This window comes from Rasamsonia byssochlamydoides (genome assembly GCF_041956645.1).
Source record: "Rasamsonia byssochlamydoides strain NRRL 3658 unplaced genomic scaffold VTN77scaffold_75, whole genome shotgun sequence".
Classification (NCBI taxonomy): Eukaryota; Fungi; Ascomycota; class Eurotiomycetes; order Eurotiales; family Trichocomaceae; genus Rasamsonia; species Rasamsonia byssochlamydoides.
The window spans coordinates 94,900-112,186 of NW_027192458.1; the positions used below are offsets into that span (position 1 = coordinate 94,900).

The 17,287-nt window shown below is 48.6% G+C and overlaps 9 protein-coding genes across 9 annotated transcripts; 4 read left to right on the forward strand and 5 right to left on the reverse strand.

The window, feature by feature from the left end:
- Nucleotides 1-2,461: 2,461 nt before the first annotated feature.
- Nucleotides 2,462-4,047, forward strand: VTN77DRAFT_8622 (uncharacterized protein; the record flags this gene model as incomplete). The annotated part of the gene is made up of 4 exons (XM_069425140.1): nucleotides 2,462-3,220; nucleotides 3,294-3,347; nucleotides 3,425-3,598; nucleotides 3,691-4,047. The coding sequence occupies 4 exons, from the start codon at nucleotides 2,462-2,464 to the stop codon at nucleotides 4,045-4,047; spliced, it is 1,344 nt and encodes a 447-aa protein (XP_069274504.1).
- Nucleotides 4,048-5,027: 980 nt separating this feature from the next.
- VTN77DRAFT_8623 (uncharacterized protein) lies at nucleotides 5,028-6,110 on the reverse strand (the record flags this gene model as incomplete). Its single annotated transcript, XM_069425141.1, has 3 exons — nucleotides 5,028-5,614; nucleotides 5,673-5,915; nucleotides 5,993-6,110. 3 exons carry the CDS (start codon nucleotides 6,108-6,110, stop codon nucleotides 5,028-5,030), a joined length of 948 nt encoding a protein of 315 aa, XP_069274505.1.
- Nucleotides 6,111-6,634: 524 nt separating this feature from the next.
- VTN77DRAFT_8624 (uncharacterized protein) lies at nucleotides 6,635-7,042 on the reverse strand (the record flags this gene model as incomplete). Its single annotated transcript, XM_069425142.1, has 4 exons — nucleotides 6,635-6,762; nucleotides 6,824-6,852; nucleotides 6,907-6,953; nucleotides 7,016-7,042. The coding sequence occupies 4 exons, from the start codon at nucleotides 7,040-7,042 to the stop codon at nucleotides 6,635-6,637; spliced, it is 231 nt and encodes a 76-aa protein (XP_069274506.1).
- A 403-nt stretch (nucleotides 7,043-7,445) lies between these two features.
- On the forward strand, nucleotides 7,446-8,575 carry VTN77DRAFT_8625 (uncharacterized protein; the record flags this gene model as incomplete). Its single annotated transcript, XM_069425143.1, has 3 exons — nucleotides 7,446-7,465; nucleotides 7,522-7,897; nucleotides 7,955-8,575. The coding sequence occupies 3 exons, from the start codon at nucleotides 7,446-7,448 to the stop codon at nucleotides 8,573-8,575; spliced, it is 1,017 nt and encodes a 338-aa protein (XP_069274507.1).
- Nucleotides 8,576-9,057: 482 nt separating this feature from the next.
- On the reverse strand, nucleotides 9,058-9,489 carry VTN77DRAFT_8626 (uncharacterized protein; the record flags this gene model as incomplete). Its single annotated transcript, XM_069425144.1, has 2 exons — nucleotides 9,058-9,377; nucleotides 9,438-9,489. 2 exons carry the CDS (start codon nucleotides 9,487-9,489, stop codon nucleotides 9,058-9,060), a joined length of 372 nt encoding a protein of 123 aa, XP_069274508.1.
- Nucleotides 9,490-10,007: 518 nt separating this feature from the next.
- Nucleotides 10,008-10,816, forward strand: VTN77DRAFT_8627 (uncharacterized protein; the record flags this gene model as incomplete). The annotated part of the gene is made up of 5 exons (XM_069425145.1): nucleotides 10,008-10,059; nucleotides 10,160-10,254; nucleotides 10,324-10,347; nucleotides 10,412-10,536; nucleotides 10,639-10,816. 5 exons carry the CDS (start codon nucleotides 10,008-10,010, stop codon nucleotides 10,814-10,816), a joined length of 474 nt encoding a protein of 157 aa, XP_069274509.1.
- A 1,006-nt stretch (nucleotides 10,817-11,822) lies between these two features.
- Nucleotides 11,823-13,243, forward strand: VTN77DRAFT_8628 (uncharacterized protein; the record flags this gene model as incomplete). The annotated part of the gene is made up of 8 exons (XM_069425146.1): nucleotides 11,823-11,835; nucleotides 11,900-11,931; nucleotides 12,006-12,116; nucleotides 12,185-12,272; nucleotides 12,329-12,706; nucleotides 12,759-12,843; nucleotides 12,900-13,044; nucleotides 13,103-13,243. The coding sequence occupies 8 exons, from the start codon at nucleotides 11,823-11,825 to the stop codon at nucleotides 13,241-13,243; spliced, it is 993 nt and encodes a 330-aa protein (XP_069274510.1).
- Nucleotides 13,244-13,690: 447 nt separating this feature from the next.
- On the reverse strand, nucleotides 13,691-14,517 carry VTN77DRAFT_8629 (uncharacterized protein; the record flags this gene model as incomplete). The annotated part of the gene is made up of 4 exons (XM_069425147.1): nucleotides 13,691-13,822; nucleotides 13,875-13,964; nucleotides 14,082-14,199; nucleotides 14,288-14,517. 4 exons carry the CDS (start codon nucleotides 14,515-14,517, stop codon nucleotides 13,691-13,693), a joined length of 570 nt encoding a protein of 189 aa, XP_069274511.1.
- A 638-nt stretch (nucleotides 14,518-15,155) lies between these two features.
- Nucleotides 15,156-17,104, reverse strand: VTN77DRAFT_8630 (uncharacterized protein; the record flags this gene model as incomplete). The annotated part of the gene is made up of 7 exons (XM_069425149.1): nucleotides 15,156-15,648; nucleotides 15,697-15,922; nucleotides 15,978-16,083; nucleotides 16,160-16,476; nucleotides 16,524-16,595; nucleotides 16,654-16,860; nucleotides 16,957-17,104. 7 exons carry the CDS (start codon nucleotides 17,102-17,104, stop codon nucleotides 15,156-15,158), a joined length of 1,569 nt encoding a protein of 522 aa, XP_069274512.1.
- Nucleotides 17,105-17,287: the final 183 nt, after the last annotated feature.

Genomic DNA, 17,287 nt, shown 5'->3' on the forward strand with positions numbered 1-17,287 from the left:
AGTCATGCATCATCATCCTCGTCATCATCGCTTCGATTGTTGCACAGCATGGTGGCTGAAGAGACCTGAGTCGACATAAGGGCGGCCTGACCGTCGGAGGATGAACCACGCACGACCTCATACACTATTCATTACTAGTCCGATCGTTCATCCACCCAACCACGATAGAGCTGTCTGGAGTATAGACCGGCGGCAGTCTAGCGATGATCTTGGAAGTTACCAAGATCTCTTGCACGAGGACAACGCCAAGCGATTTCCTCCAAGTATTTCGCATTTCCGGTTTTGCCATTCCTTAGATTCCTGTCAGGATCCCAATCCTGACATCCAGTACACGGAATGGCCACACATCCCTAGTTAATAAGAATGACAGCGCCTGACCGACTGTGTTCTGCATCCTAATCGGTCCGGTTGGCTGGTTGTGGATAGGTGACGAGGAGAGTATGTGATAGCGTCTGGTCCCTGCTTTCCATGCTGCATGCAGCATCGCTTCATTTTTAATCGCACCCTACGATTCCTTCTGCACCTTCCACCAAGCCGTCTCCTTCCCTAGCCAATCTGACTGTCTCCGGGCGACAGCGGATCAGCTCGACTGACGCCTCCAGCAGACTAGCTCAACCCAGTGGCTCAGACCCCTGTCACCTTCCGCCTTATGGCCTCAAAGTGTCAACGCCTCCGCGAGGCTCCAAAAGCCATGGCGACGACTGTTTCGTCTCTGGAGAATGACAGGAAGTCTCCTGTGGCGATGATCGCTAACTGCGGTCCGTCCCTTCCCAGGCCTTAACCCTCCTCCACTCCCACGGTCATGGACTCATGGCACTGCAGCCTAGCAATAATGCACCGCCAGATCCGTGGAGATCGCCAGAACCCTCGTCTCCACTCGTCTGTCTCTTGGCCAGGTGAAGACGAAGACCTCGGAGGATGATGCCCTTGCAAACCAGCCCCTGATGCAGGGTGAACATCCATACATCCAATCCAGCACAAGGCGTAGTGCATCGTCTGAAAACAATCGTTCGATCTCTTTGTCTGGATCATCTGACTCCGCGTGCCGTATCGATTTCACTGGCATTTGATTGGGCGCAATGTGCTGCTTATTTATTTCTCAACGGTGGTTCTGGTTTATCAACCTGATTCGGTGAGACTGATTACTATTATCATTATTATATACGATGGACCGCGGATACCGCTCATGCTGCCTTCGCTTGCTGCTAGGTCACCCTATTCGCGGATCCTCAGCCATCAGCAATGCTACTGGCACACAGGGCTTGTCTTATCCTGTGACTCGACAACGCTCGTAATGGCGAAGCCTAGTTCTAAGCCTTAGCAGTCCTTCTGCCACATAGATCAGGTATTCGTACCTTGATGTGTGAATCTCTTATGGCAGCGCTTTGTTATGATCTGCAGAGGAAATACTGCGAATTACTGCGCATGGTGTGCGCCCCCGACCTCCTTCAGTGATAAGAAACCCCCGATCTCTCCACTAGATCGCTGTGGGAACACCCTGTTCGAACTTCCTTGAATGAAACGAACCCCCACTGCGCGGCTCCAATGCTTTGGCCGCCACCAGGCCCCGTCTCTTCACCGGACTCCAGCTCATCCACGCCCTAAGTACGGGTTGCTCAGCTTCCTTATTCGGACGTTCAGTTGGCGACACGCCCTGACAGGCTGCTTGGGAGAAGGCGAGGCCTCACCCTGCAGCAGGCATTTCCACCCTGGTCGCATGGCACGCCCGAGCGACTGGTCACCTCGGAGCGGAACTTTCACTGTGCTTCCGCGACTCGGTTGCCTGGTCCCATATCGCTCTTCTGGAGACAGGCCTCCTCACCCATCCGGCATCTCAAGCGGCGTATCCGCATGCTAGATCTTCTCCAGGGTACTCCGTACACGGGCTTCATCTAGTCATTTTTGGATCATTCTGTCTCCTGTTTCGGATGGTCATCATAGCAACTATCGATCTTTATTGCACCGAATGGCCAGGCTGGACGTAACCCCAACTCGGGACCCGGGACCGGGGGGCCCTATCCCTAAGCTTGGGATGGAGCGGATCGGGGTTCTTCTTGCCTGCCACGCATCGGTCCCCACGCTAATTGGCGATGTATATCTAGTTCTAGATCTCCGTGTATAGTTGAATGACAACATGTCGTTGTTGGACCGCCAGCGCTTGTCTTTGTTTGAGTTCTATCTCACTTTTCTTGATTCTTTTCTGGCCGAGTCTGTAATCTTTGTATATACCTTCTCCAGGCACTCGACTCGCAAGTTCGCAAACCGTGTTTTCTTTCGGAGACTCCCGTTATCCAGTTTCTAAATAGTGGCCATTCTTTCTGCTGCTCTTGAGTCCTGACCGCTCATTGGAATCCCTGTGTGCCTGGTCTGATACGCTCAACATCGTCCCCTTTCCTTGGATTATAGTACCTGCCGTGTGTCTTTCAACAACTCTCCTCTCAAATACGGGGTTTGCGTCGCAATGGAAGCAACAGTGCCAGTTTCCTATGGATATCCCAGTCATGAGCTGAGAGCAGTTGAACCTCGCCGCCTCATTAATACTGGTCACGTTGACCACAGCTTCTCATTCTATTCCAACACTCCAGTCGCATTCGCTCCGTCTCTTCCTTCAGCTTCTTACGATGTCAGTCATGTTCTGAACAGTCATTCGAGCCCATACCAACAATTTTTTGGAGGACCATCCGGGAGCCATATCAATCCACAGCCTTTGCGACTCTCATCGGAACCCCCTCTGCTACAAACACTCCCTGCCGACGTTCAACAACCAAAGGACGGGCTGTCCAGAGTGTTCAGGGACCCTCAAGCAAGGATGATAGACGACCATCGTTCAGGCACCCAACCCAACCGCATGATCCAGAATTCACCATCTGATCATATCAAGAAGGAGCAATCTACGTATAATGCATCTGAAGTGGACTTTACCACCGAGGTCGACATTTTGATGAAGACGATTCAGTCTCGATCCGGGCCTCCATTGCAGCAACTTCCGCCTCTGCAGCATTTCACGCATGGACAGGGCAATTATCATCTTCCAACAACGACATACTTGGGTCCTCCTCAGCCAAGTCGCTTCTTCCTAAGCATTCAGGACCGAACTCAGAATCCAGGGCAGAAATCGAAACGAAAGTATCAATGCCCTCTGCCTCACTGTGGGAAGTTTTTTACCCAAAAGACGCACCTTGACATCCATATGCGTGCGCACACAGGCGATAAACCATTTGTAAGCATCTCTCTCTCCCTTTCCTTTTTTTTCCCATGCAGCGGGCAATGGATACTGAACATTGTACGTACAGATCTGCAAGGAACCATCCTGTGGTCAACGCTTCTCACAACTTGGAAACCTAAAGGTATCGTTATACCAGTTGTCAATTCATGAGATATATACAACATACAATCGGACAATAATGACTGATTGATTCCTTAGACCCATGAGCGTCGTCATACCGGCGAGAAGCCTTATTCCTGCGATATCTGTCACAAGAGATTCGCCCAGCGTGGTAACGTTCGAGCTCACAAGATAACACATGAGCAAGCTAAGCCGTTTACTTGTCTCCTGGACAACTGCTGGAAGCAATTCACCCAGCTGGGCAATCTCAAGGTTGGTTTGCCATTTTTTCACCACATTTCCTCAGACAATTCGGGTCCCTAGCGCAATGTCTTTTTTCTAATATTAACGGATGTGCATCACAGTCTCACCAGAATAAATTCCATTCAACGACTCTGCGAAACCTGACGGCCAAATTCGCTTCGCTGCGCGACGGAGAGATGATGACGCCAGAAGATCGACAGCTATGGGATTACTTCGCCGAGCTATACAAAAACAGCAACAAGGGGATCAAAGGGAGAGGGAAGGACCGAAAGATTTCTTGCACCACCACCGCCGCCTCCGGCAAATCCGCTGCTCTTCGTACCCCCGAAGCAGAAGCAGCAGCAGCAAAAGGTGCAACACTACTACCTTCATCAGGGAGTGATGACTGCTCAAGTAGTAGTGGTAGTAGTGACGAAGAAGATCATGGTCATTTCCCTTATATGAAAAGGGAACAGTAGTAGGGATAGGACAAGACAAGACAAGACATACCTAGGTACATTCATACCTAATACTAATAGTAAGGATTTATTTAGGATTACCTGGTCTGGAAAAAGTGGTTGTCCCTGCTATGAGTACATACCACAGTAGTACATACATACCTAAAGTTTATCTAAACGACTAGGTAGCTACGTAAAGTATGTCCATACATACGTATGTAATGTATACTTTACTCGGAAATACCCCATGCTATGTTCTCAAGATGGCATCTTACTCGTCCATCCCGTGTTAACGAAATAGAATATGATATCGGTTGTATGGTCAATGGTCATAGTTATAGTTACAGTATGTTAGGCAGAGAGAAGAAAAAAATGAAGGTGGTCTTCCAACCTAGGTATATATATTGTCAGATTCACTACGGCATAATAAGATGATCTATTCTGACGAGAAAAGCTGATACGCTATTACTGCTACTTCTCTAGCTTCATCCCTTCTACACGAGGAAGATGATATGATGATATTGCAACCAAAAACACTGCCCATGTTTATGCATTTCTTTTCATGGTTCGGAGGTATTGAAGATCACAGACCAAGACACGACATGTCAGAGATGACGGAGTAGCCAGCTTTGTACGATCAATAAAATTCTAGTCGTGAGATATATTTACATAAATACGCTGAGGCATCAGATGTATACCTCTGAAAGTCTCGTCGCTCATGAGCTATGAAGCTCTGCTAGCGTACTCCGTACTCTAAGCTTGACGGGGAGAATATGAAAGTAACCAAGATAGATAATTTTGGTAGAGCCCTAGTGTCGTGAAATTCATTTATACAATGCTCCACCATTTGGAGAAGCGATTCTGCCCTCCTAAAGTGTCCTATGTCATTCGACCTCGCTGCTGCAAGTATATCGCCTCGCTCGTGTGGATGGATCAATTGAATCAATTGTATGTCATCCAAAATAGACACAGAGGAAGGAGCTGGTACTTATCGAGTCCTTTCAACCATCACCGACACCCAGCTTGAGTAAATACCTCCTTGTATTCTCATATACAAGGAATGTGACCCACGTGTTTGGAAGGACTCTGAGAAGATTTGGTCCCAGGCCTTTGTAAAACCCACCTACGCCTTCGTTGCGCCAAATCTTCCGCGTAGCGTCCCACACTCCTTGATACACAATGGCCGCATCGTACACCTGGAGTCGAGTTCTTAAAACCTGATACGGGTAGGTGATACAACCAGCAAAGACCTTCGAGAGACTGGATATGATGAGAAGATCGAGGTTGCTAAATTGCCGATCTGCTCCTCCTCCTCTCTCTGTGGTCGATGCCGGGATATTCCTTGCCCAGGTTGATCTAGAGCGGTACGCCTTCAATTGCTCATAGGCCATAAACTGGAAGGCACCATGGCTGACGCCGAATAGAGCGGGCACAAGACCACGGTAGAAGCCAGCCACGCCTTCAGACGTCAAGATTTGCCGGGCTCCAGATACAAAAGAAGGGTATGCTCCAGGTGTGCGGGAACCAGTGGACAGCATGCGAGTCTTGATAACCCATATGGGATTTGTAAGAATAGCCGTAAAGAGGCCTGTCGAGCTCAACATCTCAGTCATTGTTCGTGCACACGCGGGCCACAATAGACATACCAGCCGCCCCCGAGGCCAGGAAGTATTCCGATGCGCCTAGCCCATGCTTGTCAGATGTTTGTGCATTGCGTATTGCCCCTTTAATCTCGCTATAAAGCAGGAAGTACAGCGCCCAGCTAGTCGAGTTGCCCACAAGATTCGGAGTCAAACCCCGGTAGAAAGCAGTAATTCCGCCTTCAGTCCGATGTATTTCTCGAATCACCCGAAACGAGCGGCCCAATCGCGAAGGGGAAACTCGATCAACTGAAACAGAAGCAGGTCAGCCGGTTTGCTCTACGGGATGCAGTATTTAGTAGGGTAAAAGACAACGCCGATCATACCTTGCAGGCGAGTCTTGATTAGATCCAAGGGATGGAGACAGAGGGTTGAAATGACCCCTGCCGTGAACCCGGCTACGGTCTCAACAAAAGATGTCGAAGGGACATTCTTGTCAGTCATTGACCGTGACTCGCTTCAATCCCTCTCAATTGGCGAAAGGGACGTGTGTCGGAGAAAGTTCAGGTCCATAGCAGAAATGCGATGTTCCGCATAGTTAGCGTCCCTATGTATTTCCGAGGTGTCCGAAGTGACCGCATTTATCTACTACAGATACAAACGAGGTATTAAACCACATAGTTGGGCAGATTTACAGGGCACTAACTTCCCAGGAGCTCAATATTCGGCATTGAGTCCTTTGTGATGCAGATACATCTCTAAAATATGGAGCGCACCAACATCCTAACGTTAAATTGATGTAGCGTACAAGACTGGAGAAACCTCCCTTAGACAACGAAATGATGGCGCATGTTCTTCAACGTAACGGCCTGATGAACCCAGATTCTAATGTACATGATAAGTAGCCATGTTCCCGAGAGGTAATACCTGCTGGGAATCCAGCATGGCCCGTAGGACCATGTCCCCGAAAAGAAAGTATGGTCACCGTCTTATTAAATCATCAATCCTCAAAGGACCGTAATATCATCTCATCCAAATCGTTTAGGCAAGGGGCGAGAAAAGCCTATGGACCTGGTTAGCCAAGATGATAACGGAGGTAGGTGCAGGCGCAGCAAGTACTTGAAAAGCGATGGCTTCGGTTCGCTGTACGTATAACCTGCACAGACATTAGTCGAAAGTACAACAAACTACCAGCTACTTCTCAGATGATGACATACCAAGATACACAATCAGAGGAAGATATCCGCTGTAGAGAAGCAATTAGACAAGCTAGACTGCGGAGTTCAGCCGCGTCACTCACTAGTGAATGGCAATCCTCGAAATGTCGATTATCTTGGAGATGCGCTCCTGCACGTAGAAAAAGAAATTAGAGAGATTTGCACATGGTGAGTTGTCAGGATTCGGCGAACCTTGGTTTCCTCCGAGAACTGGACCATCTTGATGGAGCTGTGTAGAAACTTAGAAAGGATTCTGTTTGGAATTAAAAGCGAATTTTCAAAACGATTAATCTAAAGAAGAAAAGGAAAAGGCGAAATTTTTAAATGCGGGAAGGCGACAGGTCAAAAGGTCTGGAAAGGAGAATGAATTAGAAGTTCCACGACCATGCATGCCGTCAAATCCTTTTCCGGGGTCGGCTGGAGATTTTGCTCCCGCAGCCTAAGTCACCTCACTACTGTATTTTCCGCAAGCTACCTACCACGCACGTTATCCAGCACACGATAGGATATTCCTCTCAGCTATCACCACTTCAAAATTGAATAGTCGAGATATTTCAACGTGCCGTATCCTTGATAATATTGATTTTTTGTCCACGGCGTTGTCATTTGACCCCATTGCACCATGTCTGGTGCCAGGCACTGGTATGCATGCGTTCTGAGCGCATGAACATGGACAATTGCTAACAGTCACCAAACAGGGAGCAAGATAAAGAGGCTACGGTATACATAGGGAACCTCGATGAACGAGTTACAGACAGCCTGGTATGGGAGTTGATGCTGCAGGCTGGACGCATCGTTAACGTTCATTTGCCTAAAGATCGGGTTACCCAAACACACCAAGGCTATGGATTCGTCGAGTTCATCAGCGAGGAGGATGCAGAATATGCTTCAAGGATCATGAATGGAGTGCGCCTTTACGGTAAACCTATCCGTGTGAACAAGGCCTCTGCAGACAAGCAAAAGACTGTCGAAGTCGGCGCAGAGCTTTTTGTTGGAAACCTTGACCCCATGGTCACTGAACAGATGCTTTATGAAACCTTCAGTCGATTTGGGACGCTGCTCTCCATCCCCAAGGTGCGTTGAGTTGAAGTTATATTTACGTCTTCCCTCAACCGTCTAACCAGTTCACAGATTGCGAGAGATGAATCGAACTTATCGAAAGGCTATGGCTTTGTGTCATTCGCGGATTTCGAATCTTCCGATGCCGCAATAGCGAATATGAACGGGCAATACCTTATGAACAAGGAAATTTCTGTACAGTATGCGTACAAGAAGGATGGCAAAGGTGAAAGGCACGGAGATCAAGCAGAACGAATGCTGGCCGCCCAGGCTCGCAAGCACAACGTCCATCCACAGCCACAACCATTGCCTCCTCAGCTTATGGGCTCTGTGATGCCAGGGAACGTGGTTAATAACGATGGTCCTCGACCACCAGATTATGGTGCTGGAAGGGGTACGGCGCCTGCGCCATCTTCGCAACCACAGCGCCCGGCTCCTCCTCCCCAACCACTTGCAGCACCCCCGCCAGGCCTACCGGCGCGACCTCCACCCTCTCAGGCTGGATATGGAGGTCCTCAAGGATTTCTACCTCCTGGGTTTGGCAACACCGGCCAGCAGCCAAACTTTCCTCAAGGAGCGCCGCCACCAGGGTTTGGTCCCCCCGCTGGTTTTGGGGCTCCCATGACCTCTCAAGCACCTCCGCCGCCACTGCCTCCCGGTTTTCAACAGCAAGGATACGGTAGAGGCCGTTGAGAAGAACATGAACTAGATTGAGACGATTGGCTAAAATCAAACTACCGTGGCAGAAATACAGGGCGATGCCTTGAAGGAAATAGAAGAGCTCAGTGCGAGGCACCGTACGCAGTTACGATGCTCCATTAGAAGAGCTCCTCGCTTGGGAAATAAGATGGTAGAATGGAAAGAAGGCGGTTCGTGGGATGGAAAAGCGGGACTCAAAATCTCGACAAGCGAATTGCTGTATAGAAAGGTTGGCAAATAACAAATACCAAGCTGACACGCAGAACTGCTAATATATACAATCCACAAAGGAAATCCAGATGTTAGTGAAGCTTCAGGATATTCCAAACGAATGACAGAGAACAATGACCATAAAGAACCTCAACAAGAACCCTGTGTTGAAACTTGCGTAGAATCGCAAATTCCCATTCTGATGCAACTGTCTTTACGAAGACTCGACCGGAAGGAAATCAAACGAGCGTGACTGAAGGAGCGATTTAGGAGAACGAAACAAACTTGGGATCTCTTGGTCGACCGTCTGGACCGATGTTGTTTTTTGCGAACCGCTGTTCTGTATATAGGCGGCGAGCCTCATCGAAGTCAACACCTCGACTTCTCATGATTTTTCGAATTTCGCGTTTTGCTCTCGGATCCAACCCCGCTCTGGAATCACCTTCAGCCACGTTGGCAGCTAGATCAAAGTCCGATGAAGTAAATCCAGCTTCGATATCACCAGTAAAACTTGAAGGCAGGCGATCATAGAGATAGTCGGGGACGGGAAGGAGCGGAAGCCATCGGGACCTGGTGAGGTAGAGTGCTTTAAGAGATACGATTAGTTTTCAGTTTCCTAAGGTATAAGAGGGTAAACATATCATACCAGTACCGCAGACCAAGACAAAGAAAGTAAGAGAGTAGAGAAGGTAGATCATGATATCTGAATTGGATGTGCTTCAGCCCCTCGAGAGAAGGTATAGTGACAGTCGCCCAGGCGCCAGCTTATAACACACGGCTGAATCCGAGCAGTTCTATCACCGGAATAATTCATGCCATTCTAGAGAAGCATAGAGAGAGTAATCAGAGCTGATCAGCCAGAAGCCTGCCACAACAAAGCGGCAGTGTGCTGAAGAGCATGGCAGGCTGAGTAGTGTAACGTCATCCTAGCATTGAGGCCATAAATATTAGGCATGAAATTTAGCCTGGAATTTTAGTCGGCCCCACAGCTGCAATCACCACCCGGCCGGCAGATTATTGCAGATAACATCGGTATTTCCGGCTAGTCCTAAAGCAGACTACTTAGCGAGTGTCCACAGAGCTGCCAGCTCCGGGTGTTCTGGGTACTTGTGCACACAATTATCCCGAGGGACGTATGATACTGCCCGTTTAAGGACAGTTCTTATTCATTTATTATCCTTTCTTTGTCGTGACCGCAGGACAAGGCATCTCCAAAATGGCCGCTGAAAGACCTAACGTTTCCAGTGATCTGATCTGGGAGGTTACCCGTATGTGGAATTCGCCAAAAGACAATGGATTACATCCATCTAAAGCCTGGATGGTTATCCGAGCGATTGGAAGTGTGCTGACTAGAATTTATCTCTCTAGGCTCTCAGAATGCCTTCCTGGTCAAGCGCAAGACGGGTGGTGGTGCTCAATTCTCCCGTGATCCTCTGAACCCGGTCAATCTGCACTCGCGCAAGGTAATAAATCGGAACACCGCTCGAATCACTTACATTACTTCAAATGACTGATAACTCGTGCTTCGATAGTATGCCGGTTATGCCAACAGCAAGGTATGAGTTTCTGGGGTCTTATAAACAGCTGCGTCAGCTTTTAACTGGGCTTCCTACACTGTAGGCCATTAGCTTGCAGCCCACGGATAAGGGCGGCGTCGTTTTGCTCTCCAAGACTGCCGGCAACGCGCAGCGTCCTGCAAAGAATATTCAAACTGTGACATGGGGCCCCAATGCCTCCAACCGCAAGTAAGCACAGATTTCCTTGCTAAGAGATTGAAGGATAGACAGTGAAGAGAGTACGAAAGAATGTATCTGCATTTTGGTGCTGACCACGAGGGAATTATGCAGGATCTACAAGAGCGTTGCTTACAAGACGGCGAAGACCGGATACCGTGCAGACCTCCGTGAAGTGGCTGTTGCTCGTGCCAGTGCCATTCGCCTGTCGCAACGCCCGAAGAAGGATGCCCCTACACCGAAGTTGCGGGGCGCGAAGGCCAGGCAGGCCGCCCAGAAGGGATCGTCGTGAAATTTCTGGCGGGCATTTTCGAAGATGGGTTCCCGGTGTCACCTACCATGAGCATTTTGAAACTTCCTGCGATACTTTCGAACGTTGCAGTGTGGAGAGACGTCTGGTGTTGTCTCTACCCCCGTCATATGGGATGCTTTTTTGGTGGTTACAGACGCCGATGTTGAGAAAAAAAAAGAACAGGAAAATCAGGATCTTTTCACAAAGGACAATGAAAACGACCTTCCATGGCAGGCGGCAATAGAGCGTTACACAGATGTTAGGATTGGAATGAAAATAATGTATAAATTTTCCATCTAACTCCCCACTGTGAGAATGGTGTCGCCTATGTCCGAACACCTGGCATATGCTTAGGAGTCCGCCAGAATAATAATGGACCAAACGAAGATATTCAGGAGAGGACTCTCCCTAGCTTTCCGTCATGCTCTTGCTGCACCCGCCTTTTCCCGATACTAGGTGCTTTTCTCGCGAAAGCAGATCATTTTCCGAAAGGAAGTTGCTGGGAGACGAAAAATTATCAGGGCCCAACAACACTAAGATCTTCCCCAGCCAATACCGTCCGGTGGCAGCGCCATTACTGGAAGTCTAGAAACAATTCCTTTGTTCCAACATACTCCGTCGGCCCGTCGGTAAGGCACGGTCCAGATTTCCAGACCTCCTGCCGCTGCCATTCCGAACTAAACCAACCAACCCCTCACCCCACATCTTTCAGATTGCTCCTACCCCTCCGGCTCCTTGATTACCCTCTCTCTCCCGCATTGATCCTCTTGTCCAACCTTTGAATACAACGCATATCTTCTGTCTTTTCATCAACATCCTGTACCTTCTTCCCTCCCCATTGCATCGTAGAATCAATCGAATTGTGAGTCTGCTCCCTGTGGGTATCCATTTACTAGCAGGTTGCAAGAGACCAACTTTGCTCCTGCAGTGTCTACGCGTGTTGGATTGAGGATTAACTCGAGTCGAGAAGCCAGCACACCCATAGCTGCTATCATCCTTCTTCGCCATGGTGAAAGCAGGTATGTTGATGAATCCGAGTCTTTTGGCTCAATGTCAGCTAGTTCATGCTAAATGATTGGATAGTTGTTCTCGGAGCTTCAGGTGGCATTGGCCAGGTATGCTTTGTCCTATGACAGCCTCCTTCTGCGCTGCTTTGAGTGGAACTTTCTGACAGTCTTCCCATTTCTAGCCTCTTTCGCTTCTCCTGAAAGCTAGCCCTCTCGTCGATGAGCTCGCTCTTTACGATGTCGTCAACACCCCTGGTGTTGCTACTGACCTCTCCCACATCTCTTCGATCGCCGTATGTGCTGACTGTTTCTTTCTTTTTCCCTTCTTAAAATGCAGGGCATCTGGCTCACTATTAAATAGAAAGTCTCGGGCTACCTGCCAAATGATGACGGTCTGAAGAAAGCGCTCACCGGTGCTGATGTGGTCATCATTCCTGCCGGCATTCCCCGTTCGTCTCACAAATCCCCCATTGCTCGTTCTTCCGTTCTGACGATCATTGAATAGGTAAGCCGGGAATGACCCGCGATGATCTTTTCAAGGTCAACGCAGGAATCGTCCAGACGTTGGTCAAGGGTATTGCAGAGACCAGCCCGAAGGCATTCGTCCTCATCATCTCTAACCCGGTCAACTCAACCGTTCCTATCGCTGCTGAAGTCCTCAAGACCGCTGGTGTGTTTGACCCCAAGCGTCTCTTCGGAGTCACTACATTAGATGTCGTTCGCGCCGAGACCTTTGTCCAGGAATACAGTGGCCTGAAGGATCCATCCCAGGTCAACGTCCCAGTCGTAGGTGGACATTCGGGAGACACGATCGTCCCACTCTTCAGTCAAGCCAAGCCAGCTTTGCAAATCCCGGCAGACAAATACGATGCCCTTGTCAACCGTTAGTTACCAAGACAGGCAGACCATTAAATCACCTCGCTAACGATGAACAGGCGTCCAGTATGGCGGCGATGAGGTAGTCAAAGCCAAGGATGGCGCTGGTTCCGCAACTCTGTCCATGGCATTTGCTGGCTTCAGGTGTGTTTTTTTTTGTTCACTTAGCCTAGTACAACGAGCTAACTGTGCATGTGCAGATTTGCCGAAAGTGTCATCAAAGCCTTTAAAGGCGACAAGGGCATTGTCGAACCTACCTTCATCTATCTGCCAGGCGTTCCTGGGGGTGATGCCATCGCCAAGGCGACAGGCGTGGATTTCTTCTCGGTGCCGGTGGAGCTAGGGGTAATTGAACAGAATTCCATGGTTAATGCGAGGATGGTTTGCTAACTTAATGGTACAGGTTGGCGGTGCTGAGAAAGCCATCAACATTCTCGAAAACGTCACCGAGCAGGAGAAGAAGTTGCTTGAAACAGCCATCAAGGGCCTCAAAGGAAATATTGACAAGGGCGTCGACTTTGTCAAGAACCCCCCGCCAAAGTAAAACCTTTCCCACCTTCTATCTTCCCTTCGGCCTTGCCCAACCTTTCCGGTAACTATCTCTGCACCAAGGTCGTCTTATTAGACCGTCTGTAACTGGAATACCTCGTTCGATCAACGGAACTAGAAGATCCCTGCTAATTCGGCCTTCCGGGAAGATAGGCTCTAATACGTGAGAGAACTTAGACGTGAAAAAAAAAGGAGTCGGTTCGATTAAGCTTGTTCACATGATAAAGATGCCTGTTTTAAGTCATAAGGGATGAGATTACCTCGTCATAGTTGCTTATTGAATGGGAACAGTTCCGTAAGTTGCTGACTATGAGGCCAGGGCCGAGCCTCGCTATGGTGTAAAGAAAGAATAACAGATGAGTTGAGAAATTGCGTTTATTCGTGCAATTTCTTTGCCAGCAGGCTCTCATTATGCATGCTGCATTTTGAGTCTTGACTGAAATCAAGGCTTTGCCTGAATTGTCTTTATTTGAAACGTCGCTCCCGGCAGATCAGATGTCTCAGCTTGTACTGTAGCATTGATGCCCAGGTTTGCCAGACCTCCACGGATGACACCGCATGGGAACCACAAGAACTACTTGAATCAGACTTCGGAGCGTTTTGAAAATGATCTAGGGATCGCTCACCGCTTGTGCTCTTGCAACTGCCTCGCTTCTTACCGCCATGCTCATCCTCGTGAAAGGTCGAAATGAATTGTCCGTCAGCACGTAGACACCCTAAAGCAAAGGAGAGATACATTAGCCTTGTGTACATTGATTTGACAGGGCACTCTCCAGCTTTCGCATAAGTGAATTCCAAAAAAAAAACACATTGTTCCGCTAGCCCAGTCTCACCCTGTGATTTGTTTTCAAATTATCGACCTGCTTTCTAAATAATATCGTCCAGAGGTCTTTGCAAAGGAACTTAATGACGTCGAGGTTGTCTGAAAAGCGGGGTCGATCTCGAGAGAATCTTTCAATGACGGTCACATACAATCCAATATCAGCCTTTCGAACATCGAATGGAAGTTATCCCAAAGTGCAGTGAACAGTCTTCTTACCTTTCTGCGAGTCCCTGTCCCACTCTATACCCCAGCGACTCTAGACGGTAGAACGTCGCCTCCCGCAGCTCCTCTTCCTCCATTTTCTCACCGGGAGTCGAAAGTTCCTCTGCTAGCCTTTCGGCCATCGGCACGAGCTCTATCAGGAGTAAATCGAGGCATGACGCACTAAGGAATCGCGCATGAGGGTCTGATGCATTGTACGGCGGAACAGGCGTGTCGAAAGACATTTAAAGAAGATATCGCGAGGTGCCTGGGAAAGCTAGGATGAAGGATTTCGCATTACAATGAATGAATTTGTAGCAGAGTGGTAATTATTGATGCCTCAAGTCGGTACTCTCAGATCAGCTTCTTGCCAGGTGCAGCACGCCGCACCGTCTGCTGGGGTACTCTGTACAACTGATAGGTGATACCTAGGCACGGAGGTAGCTTAGTTGCATGCAGTACGCCCACATTCGTTTCCGACCAAGTGGGTCGCGAGCCTCATTACTCCGGCTGGCGCACTTATTATTGTTCCAACTTCCGTCCGTGTTTGATGTCATCTACTAGCGGCTCATCTATTTCTACAGAGGCATTATTATGCATACGAGGAAAAAGTCGTGGTAGTCATTAGTGGACCTCGATTGCATTGTGTATCGTTCGACGAGATTAATTAAGACCAAGGTCCTTAAGCAGAGCGGCAATTCGTGAAAATTTGCAGACTAGGAATTGAGGGTCATGTCCCATGTCCAATATCATTCTTAGAGATATCCCCATAATGCAAATAGAAAGCCGATGCCTGAATATCCACCGAAGATGATAGTGCCAAACAGCGAACGCCGAGTACCCTAGATACTATGCGATTGAGACATTGAAGGACGGAATGTGATCACGTGTCGTAGTAAGGAGCCGCCTGTCCTGGAGATTGAGAACTATCGTTGCCGGAAAAATTGAGACTTGCACTATTTGAGTTTCCGCCAAAGGAGTTCTGAGATGCACGCTGTGAAAGAAACCTGTCGGAAACGTCGAAGGCTTGTCGTTTTGTGGGTCTAGATGGAGTCTCCTCGTCATCACTTCCCGTGAGATCTATGACTTCGGGGGCGGGTCTTTTGCCGCTCGATTGACGAGTAGCGGATGAACCTCCCGAAGGTCCGTGTGATAATGGCGTCCGTTGGAGCACATTATATTCGAAGGACCGTTCCTGTTTGAAATACGGTCTATCTGACTTTCTAATCTCTATTAGGTCATCGTCGTCTGCATTCGTAGCAACATCATCTGTTCTCGAACGGTCTCCATTCTTGGTGGTGTACCAATCGCCGTTTGGTTCAATAGTGACTTGTTCTACTTCGGGGGATGTAGACCGAAGTATCTCATCCACATACCTGCGCAGTTAGCCAGGACCATGACACGTCGACAGGAAGTCGTCTTACTGATCGATTTGCAGAGATTCGAAACTCGTAGCCTTGCTACACACAGGGCATGTCCAAGTTGGTGCTTGTTCTTGCAACTGAAGAAAGGACGAAGCATCAAAGCACTGGTTATGCGTACAGACCACGGATCGACAAGGAACCTCGATCCGAAGAGTCGATAGGGGACACTTCAATGACATAACACTGGACGTGGCGACGATGTCCGCATCGTCAGCCCTACTTCTCACTTGAAAGCGTCAGTGTCTCTTGGCCTTTGCATGGTAAAGCGAGCTGGAGCGTACTTTCTCGTAACACCTGCTCCTTGGAGATGGTCTTTCTTGCTTTTAGCTCAGCTACTAACTCCTCGACTGTATGTCGCTGAACGAGATTGACAAGCACGAAGAATTTCTATTATTCCCGTTAATGATAATGTCAATAAGATGGCATAACATATTCGTCACCGGAGACGAAAAATAGTACCTACCTTCTGTGTGAGAGCATATGTCATGACAACATGGTTTGGATACCCTGGCTTCTTGCGAATATAGTTCGTTATATCCGCTGGCCTCGTGGACCCAGGCTTATTCTTGAGTCCCCTCAGATTAGCCTTCACCTCATCAAGATTTGCCTTCAGTTCAACTTGATGAGGAAAGGCGATATCGGATTTGGTAAACTGATTTAGGCCATTATCAGCCGCGCAGTAAACCATTACGCGAAGATTTGGATCTGACTGAAGTCTCGCAGCGACATTGGCGTTAAGAACGACTTTTAACTCCACAGTGTCTCTCGTGTGCTCACGCACTACCCTATGTCAGCAATGATCCATTAGGTATGCCAAGGCACTGCACCTTTGCATTCGACTGTCGAAGTAAGAGGTTCTAGAATTGTGTAAAATGGGCTGTCTTTGAATGTGAGCCGTCCTAGAACCCAGTAAGCAATTCATCCAGAATGACTGATCATGCTTTTCGGAATTCCTACCCGTTGAAAAAGGCTGAGAGGGCATTGTCGACCCCAAAGATGGCCTGTTCTGCACAGTTGCAGAGTGTGGAGCAGGTTGAGGGTGATATTGATGGCCGGAGTACGTAGTTGGGGTATTGGGCATCGAGCGATGAGTTAAAGAATAGATGAACTTCTTGAGACGATCATAACGATCTATCTGGCCTCCTTGATAGAGTCTCTCGAGATCTGTCTCGTTACGAGTCATCCAAATGTCAGCGAGTTCATGTTGAACGATGAAGTGTTCAGGACAGGAAAAGCAGCACGAGTATGGCCTTCACGAACAGTCAATGATGCGCAACTGAAGCGAGAGTTTGACACCTGACACAGTAAGACCCTCGCTCCTCAAAATATCTTTGAGCTGAGCGTTAGTCAACGTCTTCACTAGCGCGATCACGCTCTGGAGCTCAGCGGGCTGCCCTGTAGATGTCATTTTGGAAACGGTCAAAGGGAAATGAAGAGCTCAAATTGCAGAAGCGCAGCTCTGGTCAAGACAGCAATCTCACGACAGTTTCCCTCTGTTGGGTTCGGCATGGAGACATTGCATAGCTATATTCACTGAAGAAACCTCATGAGGAATTTCAAGCCAGACTTCATAAAATGCTCTCCAATGCCG